Source organism: Oncorhynchus mykiss, unplaced genomic scaffold (assembly GCF_013265735.2).
Source record: "Oncorhynchus mykiss isolate Arlee unplaced genomic scaffold, USDA_OmykA_1.1 un_scaffold_173, whole genome shotgun sequence".
NCBI classification, from domain to species: Eukaryota; Metazoa; Chordata; class Actinopteri; order Salmoniformes; family Salmonidae; genus Oncorhynchus; species Oncorhynchus mykiss.
Genome location: NW_023493670.1, coordinates 465,428 through 482,456, shown reverse-complemented (window position 1 = coordinate 482,456; position 17,029 = coordinate 465,428). Strand labels below are relative to the sequence as shown.

Below are 17,029 nucleotides of genomic sequence, written 5' to 3'. Positions count from 1 at the left end.
AGGAGAAAGACCAGACTCAGAGGAACCAGAGCCAGGGACGTCCAAACCAGCAAGACGACTCCAGTGCTCCCACTGTGGAAAGAGTTGTAACCAGAAAGCACAGCTGAAAGCTCATGAGAGAATACACACAGGGGAGAAATCTTACCACTGCTCCCAATGTGGAATGTGTTTTAACCATTCAGGGAAGCTGAAACGGCATGAGAGAATACACACCGGAGAGAAGCCTTACCACTGCTCCCAATGTGGTAGGTGTTTCAACCATCCATGGGAGCTGAAACGGCATGAGAGAATACACACCGGAGAGAAGCCTTACCACTGCTCCCAATGTGGAAAGTGTTTCGGCCGTTCAGAGGAGCTGAAACAACATGAGAGAATACACACAGGAGAGAAGCCTTACCACTGTTCACAGTGTGGAAAGAGTTTTCACCAGAAAGCACACCTGAAAGCTCACGAGAGAATACACACAGGGGAGAAACCTTACCACTGCTCCCAATGTGGAAAGTGTTTCGGCCGTTCGGAGGAGCTAAAACAGCATGAGAGAATACACACAGGAGAGAAGCCTTACCACTGCTCCCAGTGTGGAATGTGTTTTAACCATTCAGGGAAGCTGAAACGGCATGAGAGAATACACACCGGAGAGAAGCCTTACCACTGCTCCCAATGTGGTAGGTGTTTCAACCATTCATGGGAGATGAAACGGCATGAGAGAATACACACCGGAGAGAAGCCTTACCACTGCTCCCAATGTGGAAAGTGTTTCGGCCGTTCGGAGGAGCTGAAACAGCATGAGAGAATACACACAGGAGAGAAGCCTTACCACTGCTCCCAGTGTGGAATGTGTTTCAACCATTCAGGGACGCTGAAACGGCATGAGAGAATACACACCGGAGAGAAGCCTTACCACTGCTCCCAATGTGGAAAGTGTTTCGGCCGTTCGGGTGAGCTGAAACAACATGAGAGAATACACACAGGAGAGAAGCCTTACCACTGCTCCCAGTGTGGAATGTGTTTCAACCATTCAGGATTGCTGAAATGGCATGAGAGAATACACACAGGAGAGAAGCCTTACCACTGCTCCCAATGTGGAAAGTGTTTCGACCGTTCGGCGGAGCTGAAACAACATAAGAGAATACACACAGGAGAGAAGCCTTACTACTGCTCCCAATGTGGAAAGTGTTTCGGCCGTTCAGACGAGCTGAAACAACATGAGAGAATACACACAGGAGAGAAGCCTTACCACTGCTCCCAATGTGGAAAGTGTTTCAACCAGAGAGGAAACCTGAAACGACATGAGAGAATACACACAGGGCAGAAGCCTTACCACTCCTCCCAGGGTGCAAAGCTTTTGCCCATATAGGGTGCCTGAAAGAACACATTAGACTGCACACAGAGGAGAAGGCTTAGAAAAGCTCAGACTGTGGGAAAACATAGTACTCATAACAGTCATTTAAACGTCATTAGAGAATCCACACAGGAGAGAGATATTACTTCTCTTAGCGTGTATATTGATATTTCACATCACATTGACTTAAAAATCATCAGAGAACATACACAGTGCTCCCGTTGTCTTATATTGTTGACTGACAATATGTTTACCTGTCTTTACCAGATGAAATTAAATGGTACAGGGTATACTCAAACATATATTTGTTTGTTTCTATTAGAAGACATGAAGTGAATATGGAGGCTGTCAGTTTGAATATAAAGAAGATCAGGTTCCTTCTTTTAAACTGTCCTTTTTTAAAACTCTGTGTGTTTATCTGGGTGTGTCATTCCTCCAGCACTACAGATAATCAAGTGATATTTGGATGTGATGCATTAGTTCCATTGTTGACATTTGCATTGTAGCCCACTGATGATTTAATGAAATGAAAATGTTCACAACCTTGTGAAACTGTCCTATTATAAGCTCCTGTTCTTGGGAGTATCATCCTGTGTTGCAAACCAATTTGCACCTGTGTCCTTGTATGAATAAAGTCCCTCCCAGGAACAGGAAACTATAAAGATATGTGCTCATCACCCAATGCTTCAGGAATTCAGACTGTCTACACTGCGCTGTGTAACTCTGTTATTCTCTCTGAGCTCAGAAATAAAGAATCTTGGTTTGACTTGGACTCCAGCAGATCCTTATTTTATCCTTATTTTATAATATCCACCACAACTCTCCCACAGATTGCTGTGTATTATTGTCTCAATGAAGAGTTCCTCGTTCCACTTTCCTGGGGGCATTTACAAACCTCCCACTGGTTGAATAAACATTACCCGATAGATGAGATTATTATTTTATTTGTTAAATGGCAACCAAGCTTCGATCATCATGTCACCAGAATAAGAACCTCAAAATGTATTGGAATGGAGCATCAAGCTCATCACGTGCACTTTCACAACCCTGTGAAGTTCATAACTTATTTCATCTGTAGCCTAATAAACTACGTGGTTTCTCAAGTCATAGTGGGAGGACCACACAACATAACATGTGACTCCAAGTTAACTAAGATGTGATTGTTATCATTAAGGAGTTTCCACAGCCATTTCTCACTTAGACATTTTTACTGACACAAATATACAAACAAATTGTCAAACGAAGTAACAAATCGTCTGTCACCATTTATAAAAGTGTACAGGCATATCCTGTTTCCATCAGCCCGGTCATTACTTTTGAGATGGTTGGATCAATATCCACCTTCATGATGTGGATGAAGCCTGATTTGGAATGTCTGAGTAGTTCTATATGATGTCATAATTCACCCCTCTGATAATCAAGTGATATTTGGAATGTCTGAGTAGTTCTATATGATGTCATAATAGACCCCTCTGATAGTGATACATTTGCTCCATTGTTTCCATGTCAGTTGGTTTCCCACTCTGATGGTTTATATCTGACAGAGGGGCTTTAAATGAATAGTATGGTGACATCTTAGTGTGTCTTGAAATAGGATTATTAATCATAAACTCCTATAGCAACAATACACTGCAGCTTTGACATCAAGAAGAGAATGGGCTGATGGGTGGTGGTGCTACTCTATAGGTAAGGCTGTCCAATATGAATGTTCAAATAGTCACTTCTAGCCGGCCTCCGCCCAGTATCCTGCCCTGAACTTAGTCACTGTTACTAGCCGTCTACCACCCAGTACTCCACCCTGTATTCTAGTCAAGGCTCATCCTATATAACTACTGCTGTACACACCTTTTATATTCATATACGGTCCATAATGTCTAGACACACCATCATATACATTTTAAACAAATTGTATATATTTATATTCCAGACTCTGACATTCCTCGTTCTACCATTTCTATATTTCTAAATCCTTAAAATGAATTGTAGGGAAAATCAGTAGGTCACACAAATGACTATTTCTAAACAAAGATAATAGACAAGTAGAATGGGAGAGGTTTCTTATACTATCTATACTTACTCAGTGAAGAGACTCCAGGGACGGTGATGAAGGCTGTAGGAATGAAGATCAGACAGTGAAGAGACTCCAGGGGCGGTGATGAAGGCTGTAGGAATGAAGATCAGACAGTGAAGAGACTCCAGGGACGGAGATGAAGGCTGTAGGAATGAAGATCAGACAGTGAAGAGACTCCAGGGACGGTGATGAAGGCTGTAGGAATGAAGATCAGTCAGTGAAGAGACTCTAGGGGCGGTGATGAAGGCTGTAGGAATGAAGATCAGACAGTGAAGAGACTCCAGGGACGGAGATGAAGGCTGTAGGAATGAAGATCAGACAGTGAAGAGACTCCAGGGATGGAGATGAAGGCTGTAGGAATGAAGATCAGACAGTGAAGAGACTCCAGGGACGGTGATGAAGGCTGTAGGAATGAAGATCAGACAGTGAAGAGACTCCAGGGATGGTGATGAAGGCTGTAGGAATGAAGATCAGACAGTGAAGAGACTCCAGGGGCGGTGATGAAGGCTGTAGGAATGAAGATCAGACAGTGAAGAGACTCCAGGGATGGTGATGAAGGCTGTAGGAATGAAGATCAGACAGTGAAGAGACTCCAGGGATGGTGATGAAGGCTGTAGGAATGAAGATCAGACAGTGAAGAGACTCCAGGGGCGGTGATGAAGGCTGTAGGAATGAAGATCAGTCAGCAATACTGGTCCTGTGGTCAGGTGGGGGAGTGGTCGATCCAGACAATGATTGTGAGGAAGCATGCGGGGAACAGGCTCCTTTCTACTACCATTCTGGGGTCTGGATACATGCCAACAAAGACTACAACTGCTTCAAACAATGGGAGAGGCTACCATTGACCATCACACTTTCTTTCATAACCAGGAAGCCCATGTTGAGCCAGCAGTGTTCCCACTATGGAAGAGGGAGCAGAATGCCTTCATCCAGTCTCTCAGAAAACCATGTTGAGCCATCAGTGTTCTCACTATGGAAGAGGGAGCAGGAAGACGTCATCCAGGGACAAGGACAAAGGTGCAGCACTGGTGTTAGTAGCTGATGACAGAAGTGACAGCCTGGACACACAGCAAAGTTTGACGCGATCAGTGTTGTTGAGCAGAGAATCAACCAGAGAATCAACCAGATTGATTCACAGTCAGTGTTGTTGAGCAGAGAGTGCTTTGTTGAAGCTCTTTTGGCAGTGATTATAGCCTCAAGCCGCCTTGGGTATAACACTACAATCTTGGCACCCCTGTATTTGTGGTGTTTTCTCCCATTCTTCTCTGCAGATCCTCTCAAGATCTGTCAGGTTGGATGGAGAGCGTCAATGCGCAGCTATTTTCAGGATTTCTTCAGAGTTGTTTGATCAGATTCAAATCCGGGCTCTGGCTGGGCCACTCAAGGACATTCAGAGACTTGTCCCAAAGCCACTTCTATGTTGTCTTTGCTGTGTGCTTAGGGTCGTTGTCCTGTGGAAAGGTGAACCTTTGCCCCAGTCTGAGGTCCTGAGTGCTCTTGAGCAGGTTTTCATCAATTATCTCTCTGTACTTTGCTCCGTACATCTTTCCCTCGATCCTGACTAGTCTCCCAGTCCCTGCCACTGAAAAATATCCCCAATAACACCATGATATTGCCATCATCACGATTCACCGTAGGGATGGTGCCAGGTTTCCTCCAGACCTGACGCTTGGCATTCAGGTCAAAGAGTTCAATCTTGGTTTCACCAGATCAGAGAATCTTGTTTCTCATGGTCTGAGAGTCCTTTAGGTGCCTTTTGGCAAACTCCAAACAGACTTTCATGTGCCTTTTACTGAGAAGTGGCTTCCGTCTGGCCACTCTACCAAAAAGGCCAAATTGGTGGAGTGCTGCAGAGATGGTTGTCCTTCTGGAAGGTTCTCCCATCTCCACAGAGGAACTCTGGAGCTCTGTCAGAGTGACCATCGGGTTCTCAGTAACGTCCCTGACCAAGGCCCTTCTCCCCCAATTGTTCAGTTTGGCTGGGCGGCCAGCACTAGGAAGTCTTGGTGGTTCCAAACTTCCAAACTTTCCATTTAAGAATGATGGCGGCCACTGTGTTCTTTAGGACCTTCAATGCTGCAGAAATGCTTTGGTCCACTTCCCCAGATCCGTGACACAATCCTGTCTCGAAAGGATTATATCACAACAAATAAAGGCTACTTAAAGTTCATGAGACACGCATCTCCTCGTACACTTGTCTCATGTTTACAAAATAGAATTGTGCTTTTGGTCATTAAGCCTCATTAAATCAAACTGTATAAAGCTGTATGTATTTTATTTCAACACCTGCTCCTGATATGTAACTCTGTACTGGTACCTCCTGTATATAGCCTCCACATTGTCTCTGTACTGGTACCTCCTGTATATAGCCTCCACATTGACTCTGTACTGGTACCCCCTGTATATAGCCTCCACATTGACTCTGTACTGGTACCTCCTGTATATAGCCTCCACATTGACTCTGTACTGGTACCCCCTGTATATAGCCTCCACATTGTCTCTGTACTGGTACCTCCTGTATATAGCCTCCACATTGTCTCTGTACTGGTACCTCCTGTATATAGCCTCCACATTGTCTCTGTACTGGTACCTCGAGTATATAGCCTCCACATTGTCTCTGTACTGGTACCCCCTGTATATAGCCTCCACATTGACTCTGTACTGGTACCCCCTGTATATAGCCTCCACATTGTCTCTGTACTGGTACCTCCTGTATATAGCCTCCACATTGTCTCTGTACTGGTACCTCCTGTATATAGCCTCCACATTGACTCTGTACTGGTACCCCCTGAAAATAGCCTCCACATTGACTCTGTACTGGTACCTCCTGTATATAGCCTCCACATTGACTCTGTACTGGTACCTCCTGTATATAGCCTCCACATTAACTCTGTACTGGTACCTCCTGTATATAGCCTCCACATTGACTCTGTACTGGTACCCCCTGTATATAGCCTCCACATTGTCTCTGTACTGGTACCCCCTGTATATAGCCTCCACATTGACTCTGTACTGGTACCCCCTGTATATAGCCTCCACATTGTCTCTGTTCTAGTACCCCCTGTATATAGCCTCCACATTGACTCTGTACAGGTACCTCCTGTATATAGCCTCCACATTGACTCTGTACTGGTACCTCCTGTATATAGCCTCCACATTGACTCTGTACTGGTACCTCCTGTATACAGCCTCCACATTGACTCTGTACTGGTACCTCCTGTATATAGCCTCCACATTGACTCTGTACTGGTACCTCCTGTATATAGCCTCCACATTGACTCTGTACCAGTACCTCCTGTATATAGCCTCCACATTGACTCTGTACTGGTACCTCCTGTATACAGCCTCCACATTGACTCTGTACTGGTACCTCCTGTATATAGCCTCCACATTGACTCTGTACTGGTACCTCCTGTATATAGCCTCCACATTGACTCTGTACCAGTACCCCCTGTATATAGCCTCCACATTGACTCTGTACTGGTACCTCCTGTATATAGTCTCCACATTGACTCTGTACTGGTACCTCCTGTATATAGCCTCCACATTGACTCTGTACCGGTACCCCCTGTATATAGCCTCCACATTGACTCTGTACTGGTACCTCCTGTATATAGCCTCCACATTGACTCTGTACCGGTACCCCCTGTATATAGCCTCCACATTGACTCTGTACCGGTACCTCCTGTATATAGTCTCCACATTGACTCTGTACTGGTACCTCCTGTATATAGCCTCCACATTGACTCTGTACCGGTACCCCCTGTATATAGCCTCCACATTGACTCTGTACTGGTACCTCCTGTATATAGCCTCCACATTGACTCTGTACCGGTACCCCCTGTATATAGCCTCCACATTGACTCTGTACCGGTACCTCCTGTATATAGCCTCCACATTGACTCTGTACTGGTACCCCCTGTATATAGCCTCCACATTGACTCTGTACTGGTACCCCCTGTATATAGCCTCCACATTGACTCTGTACTGGTACCCCCTGTATATAGCCTCCACATTGACTCTGTACTGGTACCCCCTGTATACAGCCTCCACATTAACTCTGTAAACACTGTATATTTTTTTATTGTGTAACTTTTTTTCTTACCTCTTATTTTTCTTAACTACATTGTTGGTTAAGGGCTTGTCAGTAAGAATTTCATGGTAATGTCTACACCTCAGGCCTGAGCTATAAAACTATACTAAATATAATCATCCTAATATGGAGTTGGACCCTCCCCTTTCTCCCTCAGAACAGCCTCAATTCGTCGGGGCATGGACTCTACAAGGTGTCGAAAGCATTCCACAGGGATGCTGGCCCATGTTGACTCCAATGCTTCCCACAATTGTGTCAAGTTGGCTGGGTGTCCTTTGGGTGCAGTGGGGTCTCCTCAGAGGAGGAAGGGGAGGACCATATATTAAAATATTTAAAAGTGGTCCTTTTTAGATAAAACTATACTAAATATAATCACGTCACCAAATAATTTATTAAAACATACTATTTTGCATCCTCCTCTAGGTACATTGACTTCAATACAAAACCTTGGAGGATTATGGTTCTCAAGGCTTCCATAGACTTACACTGTTATTATGACAACTTCCGGAGGACATCCTCCAACCCATCAGAGCTCTTGCTGCATGAACTGACATGATGTCCAACCAATGAAAGGATCAGAGAATGAATCTAGTACTGAAAGCATAAGCTACAGCTAGCTAGCACTGCAGTGCATAACATGTGGTGAGTAGTTGACTAAAAGAGAGAAAAATACAATAGTTGAACAGTTTTGAACAAATTATTTTATTCCAAAATGAAGGAGAAGCGAGAGAGAGATATTTTGTCATTTATTTTCCACTTTCAGTTTCACTTACTTAGCTAGCAAATGCAGCTATCTAGTTTAGTCTACTCAAACACTTGGCTCAAACAGAGGGATGCTATGTTAGCTAGCTGGCTATGACTATCCAACACAACACTGGAACTTTTCCAAGTCAAGGCAAGCTTTTGGTTTTACTAATTTATTGCCACTGGGACCCGCCAAGGTAAGTGCTAAACTGCTTACTGACTGTACACTGTAATGTTACTGCATGATTGTAGCAGGTTTACTAACGAGTTAGTTCTATTAGCTCTGTTGACTATGATGTTACTTTAGCTAATATGGTGACAACAATGTAAGCTGTGTGTTTCAGTTATGAAATGGTTTGGCTTGGAAAGGTTTTTTTGCCTGGTCACATACAGCTGATGTGTTGTGCATTGAAGTACAGAAACAAAGGGAGAAGGTGATAAGAGGAGAGCACATAGATGCAAGAAGGAATACAACGTGTCTGTAATGAAAGTGAACTGTGTTTTTGCATGATCAGGGGTGTATTCATTCCGCCGATTCTGTTGACAAACGTTTAAATGGAACAAAACGGGGATAAACATACCTGAATAAACATACCTGAATTTGTCCAGTGATATCTCTATTTCAGCTAGATGCAGGCGAGAGTGTGCAAGGCAGTATTGAATGTGTCACTGTCTGTTAACCTGTCTCCCCCCTTCATCTACACGGATTGAAGTGGATTTAACTAGTGACATCAGTAAGGGATCATAGCTTTAGCCTGGATTCACCTGGTCTGTCTAAGTCATGGAAGGAGCAGCTGTTCTTAATGTTTTGTCTACCCAGTGTAAAGCACTACAGATAATCAAGTGCTATTTGCATGTGATGCATTTGTTCTGTTGTTTACAGGATGATTTGTATCTTATAGAGCGTGGCTTTAAGGGAATACTATGGTCACATGTAGATAAAAAAGAATGTGAAAAATTAACAGAGAAAATGTATATCAACACACTACCTATTCATAGAAGTATTTATTAATCATCTACATATTAATATTGAGCTTCTACGTCAGTGTACAGGAACGTATTATTTGGAAGAGAAAATGTATCAGCTTATTGTTAAATAATTATGACGTTCTTTCCAATACAAAAAGTGTTGTAACTATTGTTTCCAAACTGCGTTACCCACTCCAGACAGCAGATGGCGATGAGCGTCTTTCAGGTGATGATTCTTCCGTGACGTATAATGGACTGGCCGGGACCCTTCTTCAGGAACAACAAGGCGCCAACTCTTCCAACCACGTCGGTAGCTTGCTAGCCAACATAAAAGTGAAAGATTGACGCTTTAGACCATGTTAATGTACATTATCTAATCTCAGTGTTTTAAACACAGTTCTGTTGACGTATTAACTGGTTAACTGTAACCTAATTTGCAAACTTGTTAAAGATTGATGCTGAGCCTAGCACTAGGCTAGTCGCTAATGCTAACTAGCTAGCTAACATCCCTGACCATGAGCTCATTAAAGTACTCATCCCCTGCTAAAGAAGAGGAGGTCTGCTGTTTGGAGAAAGAAGTTCTGGCGCTGAACATTGAAGAAGAGGATGAGGTTACAGTGAAAGAAGAGAAAGAAGCTTTTAGAATGAAAAAGGAGGAAGATGAGGCTGTTATAGTGAAGGAAGAAGATGCTGTTATAGTGGAAGAACATTTCAGAATGAAAAAGGAGGAAGAGGAGACTGTTATAGTGAAGGAAGAAGATTTCAGAATGAAAAAGGAGGAAGAGGAGGCTGTTATAGTGATAGAAGAGAAAGAACCGTTTAGAGAGGAACAGGATGATATCTCAATAAAGGTGAAGGAGGAAGACGTTTTTGGAGTGAAAGAGGAAGAGACAGAATATCAGATTAACACCAGTGAGTACTGTCTTCAACAGGGACACAAACTATGCCGTTGTTGAACTAATGTGTGGTTTTAAAGTGGCATTCTACTGAAGTTCTACACTTGAATATGTTGTTCAGTACTGTAGGAATTGCTAAAGGGTCAATCTGCCATTGGTTCATATATTTTAGGGACTTTTCAATTAGATGTATTGAATTCTCCATGTTGTCTATATTAAAGTTCCCCTCATCTAGTATAACAGGCTTTTAAAATTCAATATTGAAGCATATGTTCTACTTAAAATATCAAAGGGAGTTTACTACTCATTTTGATGTTCTCGTTCACACAGGAGAGAGACATGACTATGGTGGATCCTCTGGGGAGCCTCAACAACATCCTGATGCTGACGAGGCAGAGAAGAGTCTCTCCAGATCAGAACACCAGATGGTACAGCTTGGTCTGGACGAGCAAACAGCTTTCTCTCGCTTGTGGGCTGGGTTTCTGTAAAGCACTTTATGACAACAGTGACATCAGCATCCATAATGATGTGCGTCTGTGTCCCCTCTTTATGGTTAGCAGGACAACACTTGCCCTTCCTCCCTCCCGGAGTCCCTGTATCGTGCCTCTCCCGGTAGCACCTTACTGCTGGGTATGAAGAGGTTGTCTGTGCTGCTGGTGGACTGCAGGAAAACAACAGGGCTGAGTGGAACTGTGAGAGGAGGAGAAGAGATGAAAGGATCAGATTTGACACATCAAAGTAAGTAGTTTAGTTTGAACAAATACAATCGATCTGCCCACTGGTATCTGTTACCAGGACAACCAGCAGAGTTCTGTTAGTTGACAGGAAGTTAGAGTAGTGTATATGGATGTTATGAATATCATAACACTGAAAAAGGATTCTGCCAATGAAAAGAGAGAAACCAATAGACCATATAAAACCTTGATTAAAGTCAGCTTTAGAGAGAAAGTTTCAAGATGATCCAATGTAAGGTGCTTGTTTTACAAAAACTTTTCCTTAAAACATTATGGATGTTACATTGCCTGTCCCAGTCAACGCCCCTATCTTTACTAGACTGTAGAACAGGCAAACTAAACTCAAGACTTTGGTCATTAATTAACTAGTACTGAAGAAAAGTTTTGATCAGGCTGCCCACTCAAGCAAAAGCTTCAAACTGTAACCAGTGCCGGCAACCTGGTTCAGGTTATCAATCAACCTACCAGGGTAGTTACAAACAGTAGAGGAATGAAATCATCAACATGTTTTGATCATATCTTTACTAATGCTGCAGAAATGGGTTTTAAAGCAGTATCCAGATCCACCAGATGTAGTGATCACAATATAGGAGCCATGTCTAGGAAAACCACCGTTCCAAAGGCTGGGACTAATATTGTGTATAAGAGGTCATAAATTTTTTTGTAGTGATTCCTATGTTGTTGATGTAAATAATATTTGTTGGTCCGTGGTGTGTAATGATGAGCAACCAGACACTGCCCTTGACACGTTTGAAACTGCTTATCCCAGTTACTAATAAGCATGCACCCATTAAGAAAATGACTGTAAAAACGGTTGAATCCACATGAATTGATGAGGAATTTAAAAAATGTTATGATGAAGAGGGAGGCAAAAGAGATGGCATATAGGTCTGGCTGAATAACTGATTGGCAAACCTATTGCAAATTGAGACATCATTTGACTAAACTGAGTAAAAAGAAGATAGTACACAATGAAACAAAGATAAAATACATGAAGAATGATTGTAAAAAATCTTTGGAGAATCTTCAATGAAATTTTGTGCAAATAAAATCAACAATGACAAGTCACTGGTGTCTGACAACGTGGATGGAAAATTGAGGATAATAGCGGCCGATATTGCCATTCTTATTTGCCTTGTCTTTAATTTAAGCCTACTAGAAAGTGTGTGCCCTCAGGCTTGGAGGGAAGCTAAAGTCATTCCACTACCCAAGAATAGTAAAGCTGCCTTTACTGGCTTAAATAGCTGACCAATCAGACTGTTACCAACCCTTACAATTTTGGGGAAAAAAATATTTGACCAGATACACTGCTATTTTACAGTAAACAAATATAGACTTTTAGCTTATAGGGAAGTTCATTCAACAAGCACAGCACTTGCAAATGACTGATTGGCTGAGCGAAATTGATGATAAAAATGGCTTTACACCCCCTGCTATATTGTGGATAAAGAGTTTTTCTTTTAAAATGTAACCTTTATTTAACTAGGCAAGTCAGTTAAGAACAAATAAATTTTTTTCAATGACGTCCTAGGACTGCCTTGTTCAGGGGCAGAACGACAGAGTTTTACCTTGTCAACTCGGGGATTCAATCCAGCAATCTCTCGGTTACTGGCCTACCGCTCTAACTAGTCCTCCCGTTTCCGGGAGAATTGTCATCAACTACACTAATTAGCATAACGCAACAGACAAACATTCTTACTAGAAAATATTCATATTCATGAAATCACAAGTGAAATATAGTGAAACACAGCTTAGCCTTTTGTTAATCACCCTGTCATCTCAGATTTTGAAATTATGCTTTACAGCCAAAGCAAGACAAGCATTTGTGTAAGTTTATCGATAGCCTAGCATAGCATTATGTCCAGCTAGCAGCAGGGAGCTTGGTCACGAAAATCAGAAAAGCAATCCAATTAAATTGTTTACCTTTGAGCTTCGGATGTTTTCACTCGCGAGACTCCCAGTTAGACAGCAAATGTTAATTTTGTTCCATAAAGATTATTTTTTATAGCCAAAATACCTCCGTTTATTCTTCACGTTTTGTTGAGAAATCCACCGGAAGTTGTGATCACGACAACGCCGAAAAAAAACTCCAAATTAGATCCATAATATCGACAGAAACATGGCAAATGTTTTTTATAATCAATCCTCAAGGTGTTTTTCAAATATCTATTCGATAATATATCAATGGCCGCCTTTGTCTATTACGCACAAATCACTCTGAGAGCCACCACCTGACCACTGACGCAATGTTGTCGTTCACGCTCATTTTTCAAAATAAAAACCTGAAACTATGTCTAGTGACTGTAGACACATTAGGGAAGCTATAGAAAAAGGAATCTGGTTGATATCCCTTTCAATGGTCAATAGGGATGCATAGGAACGCAGAGGTTTCAAAATGAGAGTCACTTCCTGATTGGATTTTTCTCAGGCTTTCGCCTCCAATATCAGTTCTGTTATATTCACAGACAATATTGAGTGTTTTCTATCCTAAGCTGTCAATTATATGCATATTCTAGCACCTGGTCCTGAGAAATAGCCCGTTTACTTTGGGAACGTTATTTTTCCATAAATTAAAATAGTGCCCCCTAGTTTCAAGAGTTAATGTGCCATAACAGGTTTTAATGTGTTTGAGCCAATCAGTTGTGTTGTGACAAGGTAGGGGGGTATACAGAAGATAGCCCTATTGGGTAAAAGGTGAAGTCCATATTATGTCAAGAACAGCTCAAATAAGCAAAGAGAAGCAACAGTCCATCATTACTTTAAGGACCACCACAAGAATGGAAGACCCAGAGTTACTTCTGATGCATAAGTTCATTAGAGTTACCAGACTTAGAAATTGCAACCCAAATAAATGCTTCACAAAGTTCAAGCAAGAGACACATCTCAACATCATCGGTTCAGAGGAGACTGCGTGAAACAGGCCTTCATGGTCGAATTTCTGCAAGGAAACCACTACTAAAGGACACCAATAAGAAGTAGAGACTTGCTTGGGCCAAGAAACACGAGCAATGGACATTAGACCGGTGGATATCTGTCCTTGGGTCTGATGAGTCCAAATTTGAGATTTTTGGATCCGAGCGTCATGTCTTTGTGAGACGAGGAGTAGATGAACAGATTATCTCCGCATGTGTGGTTCCCACCGTGAAGCATGGAGGAGGAGATGTGATGGTGTGCGGGTGCTTTGCTATTGACAATGTCAGTGATTTATTTATTCAAGTCACACTTAACCATTCCACCAGCATTCTGCTGTGGTATCAGCGATAATCAAAATGTTGAAAATCTGTGAATGTCTAAATAAGAAATTGGTCCATTTAAACAGCAATGTGTCGAACCCTTTCAACAACGGGGAGATGTTACTGATGTGCTTTGTATCTTCGATGTAAAAACAAGTTTTGGATTTCCACACAAAATGACTTCTTTAGTTATTTGATGTTTAAGGAAGTGTGTAGGTCACATTCTGTATCATACAGCTATGAAAGTTATATATTTAGAACCACCTGTTCAATTGGAATCCAGCGACGTCTGTGTCTTCAGTGTCCTAGAACTGTCTAGGTTTTTGTGTTCTGACTTGTAAAACAGGATGAATAAAATAAGTAATGTAAACATAGCAGTAATTACCAGGAAGCTCTACATTTGTTTTAAAATCACACTAAGATTGTTAAAACAGGTTGTTTTATCATGTGGTTTCATTCGGGTCTCTATTTAAAAATAACACTGTCTTTGGCAGGAGAAAGACCAGACTCAGAGGAACCAGAGCCAGGGACGTCCAAACTAGCAAGACGACACCACTGCTCCCACTGTGGAAAAAATTGTAACCGGTTATGGGACCTGAAACAACATGAGAAAATGCACACAGGGGAGAAGCCTTACCACTGTTCCCAATGTGGAAAGTGTTTCGTCTGTTCGGGGGAGCTGAAACAACATGAGAGAATACACACAGGAGAGAAGCCTTACCACTGCTCCCAATGTGGAAAGAGTTTCAACCAGAAAGCAAACCTGAAAGCTCATGAGAGAATACACACAGGAGAGAAGCCTTACCACTGCTCCCAATGTGGAAAGTGTTTCAACCAGAAAGCAAACCTGAAAGCTCACAAGAGAATACACACAGGAGAGAAGCCTTACCACTGCTCCCAATGTGGAAAGTGTTTCAACCAGTCGAGGGAGCTGAAACAACATGAGAGAATACACACAGGGGAGGAGCCTTACCACTGCTCCCAGTGTGGAAAGAGTTTCAACCAGTCGAGGGAGCTGAAACAACATGAGAGAATACACACAGGAGAGAAGCCTTACCACTGCTCCCAATGTGGAATGTGTTTCAACCATAAAGCAAACCTGAAAGCTCACGAGAGAATACACACAGGAGAGAAGCCTTACCACTGCTCCCAATGTGGAAGGTGTTTCAACCAGTCGTGGGCGCTGAAACAACACGAGAGAATACACACAGGAGAGAAGCCTTACCACTGCTCCCAATGTGGAAAGTGTTTCAACCAGAAAGCAAACCTGAAAGCTCACGAGAGAATGCACACAGGAGAGAAGCCTTACCACTGCTCCCAATGTGGAAGGTGTTTCAACCAGTTGTGGGCGCTGAAACAACACGAGAGAATACACACGGGAGAGAAGCCTTACCACTGCTCCCAATGTGGAAAGTGTTTCATCCATTCAGGGGATCTGAAACGACATGAGAGAATACACACACGAGAGAAGCCTTACCACTGCTCCCAATGTGGAATGTGTTTCAACCAGAGAGTAAACCTGGAAGCTCATGAGAGAATACACACAGGAGAGAAGCCTTACCACTGCTCCCAGTGTGGAAAGAGTTTCAACCGGAAAGCAAACCTGAAAGCTCATGAGAGAAGACACACAGGAGAGAAGCCTTACCACTGCTCCCAATGTGGAAAGTGTTTCAACCGGTCGGAGGAGCTGAAACGACATAAGAGAATACACACAGGAGAGAAGCATTACCACTGCTCCCAATGTGGAAAGTGTTTCAACCAGTCGGGGGAGCTGAAACAACATGAGAGAATACACACAGGAGAGAAGCCTTACCACTGCTCCCAATGTGGAAAGTGTTTCAACCGGTCGGGGGAGCTGAAACAACATGAGAGAATACACACGGGAGAGAAGCCTTACCACTGCTCCCAATGTGGAAAGTGTTTCATCCATTCAGGGGATCTGAAACGACATGAGAGAATACACACAGGAGAGAAGCCTTACCACTGCTCCCAATGTGGAAAGTGTTTCAACCAGAGAGGAAACCTGAAAAAGCATGAGAATACACACAGGGCAGAAGCCTTACCACTCCGCCCAGGTTGCAAAGCTTTTGCCCATTTAGGAAGCCTGAAAGAACACATTAGACTGCACACAGAGGAGAAGGCTTAGAAAAGCTCAGACTGTGGGAAAACATATTACTCATAAGTCACTTAAACGTCATTAGAGAATAGAGAAATTACTTCTCTTAGCGTGTATATTGATATTTCACATCACATTGACTTCAAATTCATCAGAGAACATACACAGTGCTCCCGTTGTCTTATATTGTTGACTGACAATGTGTTTACCTGTCTTTACCAGATGAAATTAAATGGTACAGGGTATACTTAAACATATATTTGTTTGTTTTTATTAGAAAACATGAAGTGAATATGGAGTCTGTCAGTTTGAATATAAAGAAGATCAGGTTCCTTCTTTTAAACTGTCCTTTTTTAAACTCTTTGTGTTTATCTGGGTGTGTCATTCCTCCAGCACTACAGATAATACAGTGATATTTGGATGTGATGCATTAGTTCCATTGTTGACATTTGCATTGTAGCCCACTGATGATTTAATGAAATGAAAATGTTCAGACTCTGTAATGGAAAATGTTAATTGTTTGTGTGTCCACATAACTGAGTATGTGACTAACCTTGTGAAACTGTCCTATTATAAGCTCCTGTTCTTGGGAGTATCATCCTGTGTTGCAAACCAATTTGTACATGTGTCCTTGTATGAATAAAGTCCCTCCCAAGAACAGGAAACTATAAAGATATGTGCTAATCACTCAATGCTTCAGGAATTCAGACTGTCTACACTGCGCTGTGTAACTCTGTTATTCTCTCTGAGCTCAGAAATAAAGAATCTTGGTTTGACTTGGACTCCAGCAGATCCTTATTTTATAATATCCACCACAACTCTCCCAAGGAT

The 17,029-nt window shown here is 42.4% G+C and overlaps 3 protein-coding genes across 4 annotated transcripts in view; all 3 read left to right on the top strand.

Moving 5' to 3' along the window:
• The window catches only part of LOC110515088 (zinc finger protein 850-like), a 38,226-nt gene extending 36,118 nt beyond the window's left edge, over positions 1-2,108 (top strand). The window contains exon 5 of the mRNA XM_036972533.1: positions 3-2,108. Within this exon, the coding sequence (XP_036828428.1) occupies positions 3-1,357 (1,355 nt within the window). The 3' untranslated portion in view covers positions 1,358-2,108. The remainder of the gene's footprint in view (positions 1-2) is intronic.
• Positions 2,109-9,409: 7,301 nt separating this feature from the next.
• LOC118947612 (protein MNN4-like) lies at positions 9,410-10,701 on the top strand. The gene is made up of 2 exons (XM_036972545.1): positions 9,410-10,131; positions 10,446-10,701. Exons 1-2 carry the CDS (start codon positions 9,735-9,737, stop codon positions 10,601-10,603), a joined length of 555 nt encoding a protein of 184 aa, XP_036828440.1. The 5' UTR covers positions 9,410-9,734; the 3' UTR covers positions 10,604-10,701.
• Positions 10,702-10,806: 105 nt separating this feature from the next.
• LOC118947611 (zinc finger protein 501-like) lies at positions 10,807-16,974 on the top strand. 2 transcript variants are annotated; one of them, XM_036972543.1, is made up of 3 exons: positions 10,807-10,853; positions 14,577-14,855; positions 15,108-16,974. In XM_036972543.1, exons 1-3 carry the CDS (start codon positions 10,826-10,828, stop codon positions 16,226-16,228), a joined length of 1,428 nt encoding a protein of 475 aa, XP_036828438.1. In that variant the 5' UTR covers positions 10,807-10,825; the 3' UTR covers positions 16,229-16,974. The 2 variants fall into 2 exon arrangements, with proteins under 2 accessions (XP_036828438.1, XP_036828439.1); XM_036972544.1 differs by having other exon boundaries at positions 14,577-14,873; positions 15,294-16,974.
• Positions 16,975-17,029: the final 55 nt, after the last annotated feature.

Coding starts and splice junctions, on each gene's coding strand:
- LOC118947612 (XM_036972545.1), top strand. CDS start 9,735: ATGAGCTCATTAAAGTACTCATCCCCTGCTAAAGAAGAGGAGGTCTGC. Junction 10,132..10,445: donor AGAATATCAGATTAACACCA/GTGAGTACTGTC, acceptor TCGTTCACACAG/GAGAGAGACATGACTATGGT.
- LOC118947611 (XM_036972543.1), top strand. CDS start 10,826: ATGAAAGGATCAGATTTGACACATCAAA. Junction 10,854..14,576: donor ATCAGATTTGACACATCAAA/GTAAGTAGTTTA, acceptor TGTCTTTGGCAG/GAGAAAGACCAGACTCAGAG. Junction 14,856..15,107: donor GAAAGCAAACCTGAAAGCTC/ATGAGAGAATAC, acceptor AGCTGAAACAAC/ATGAGAGAATACACACAGGA.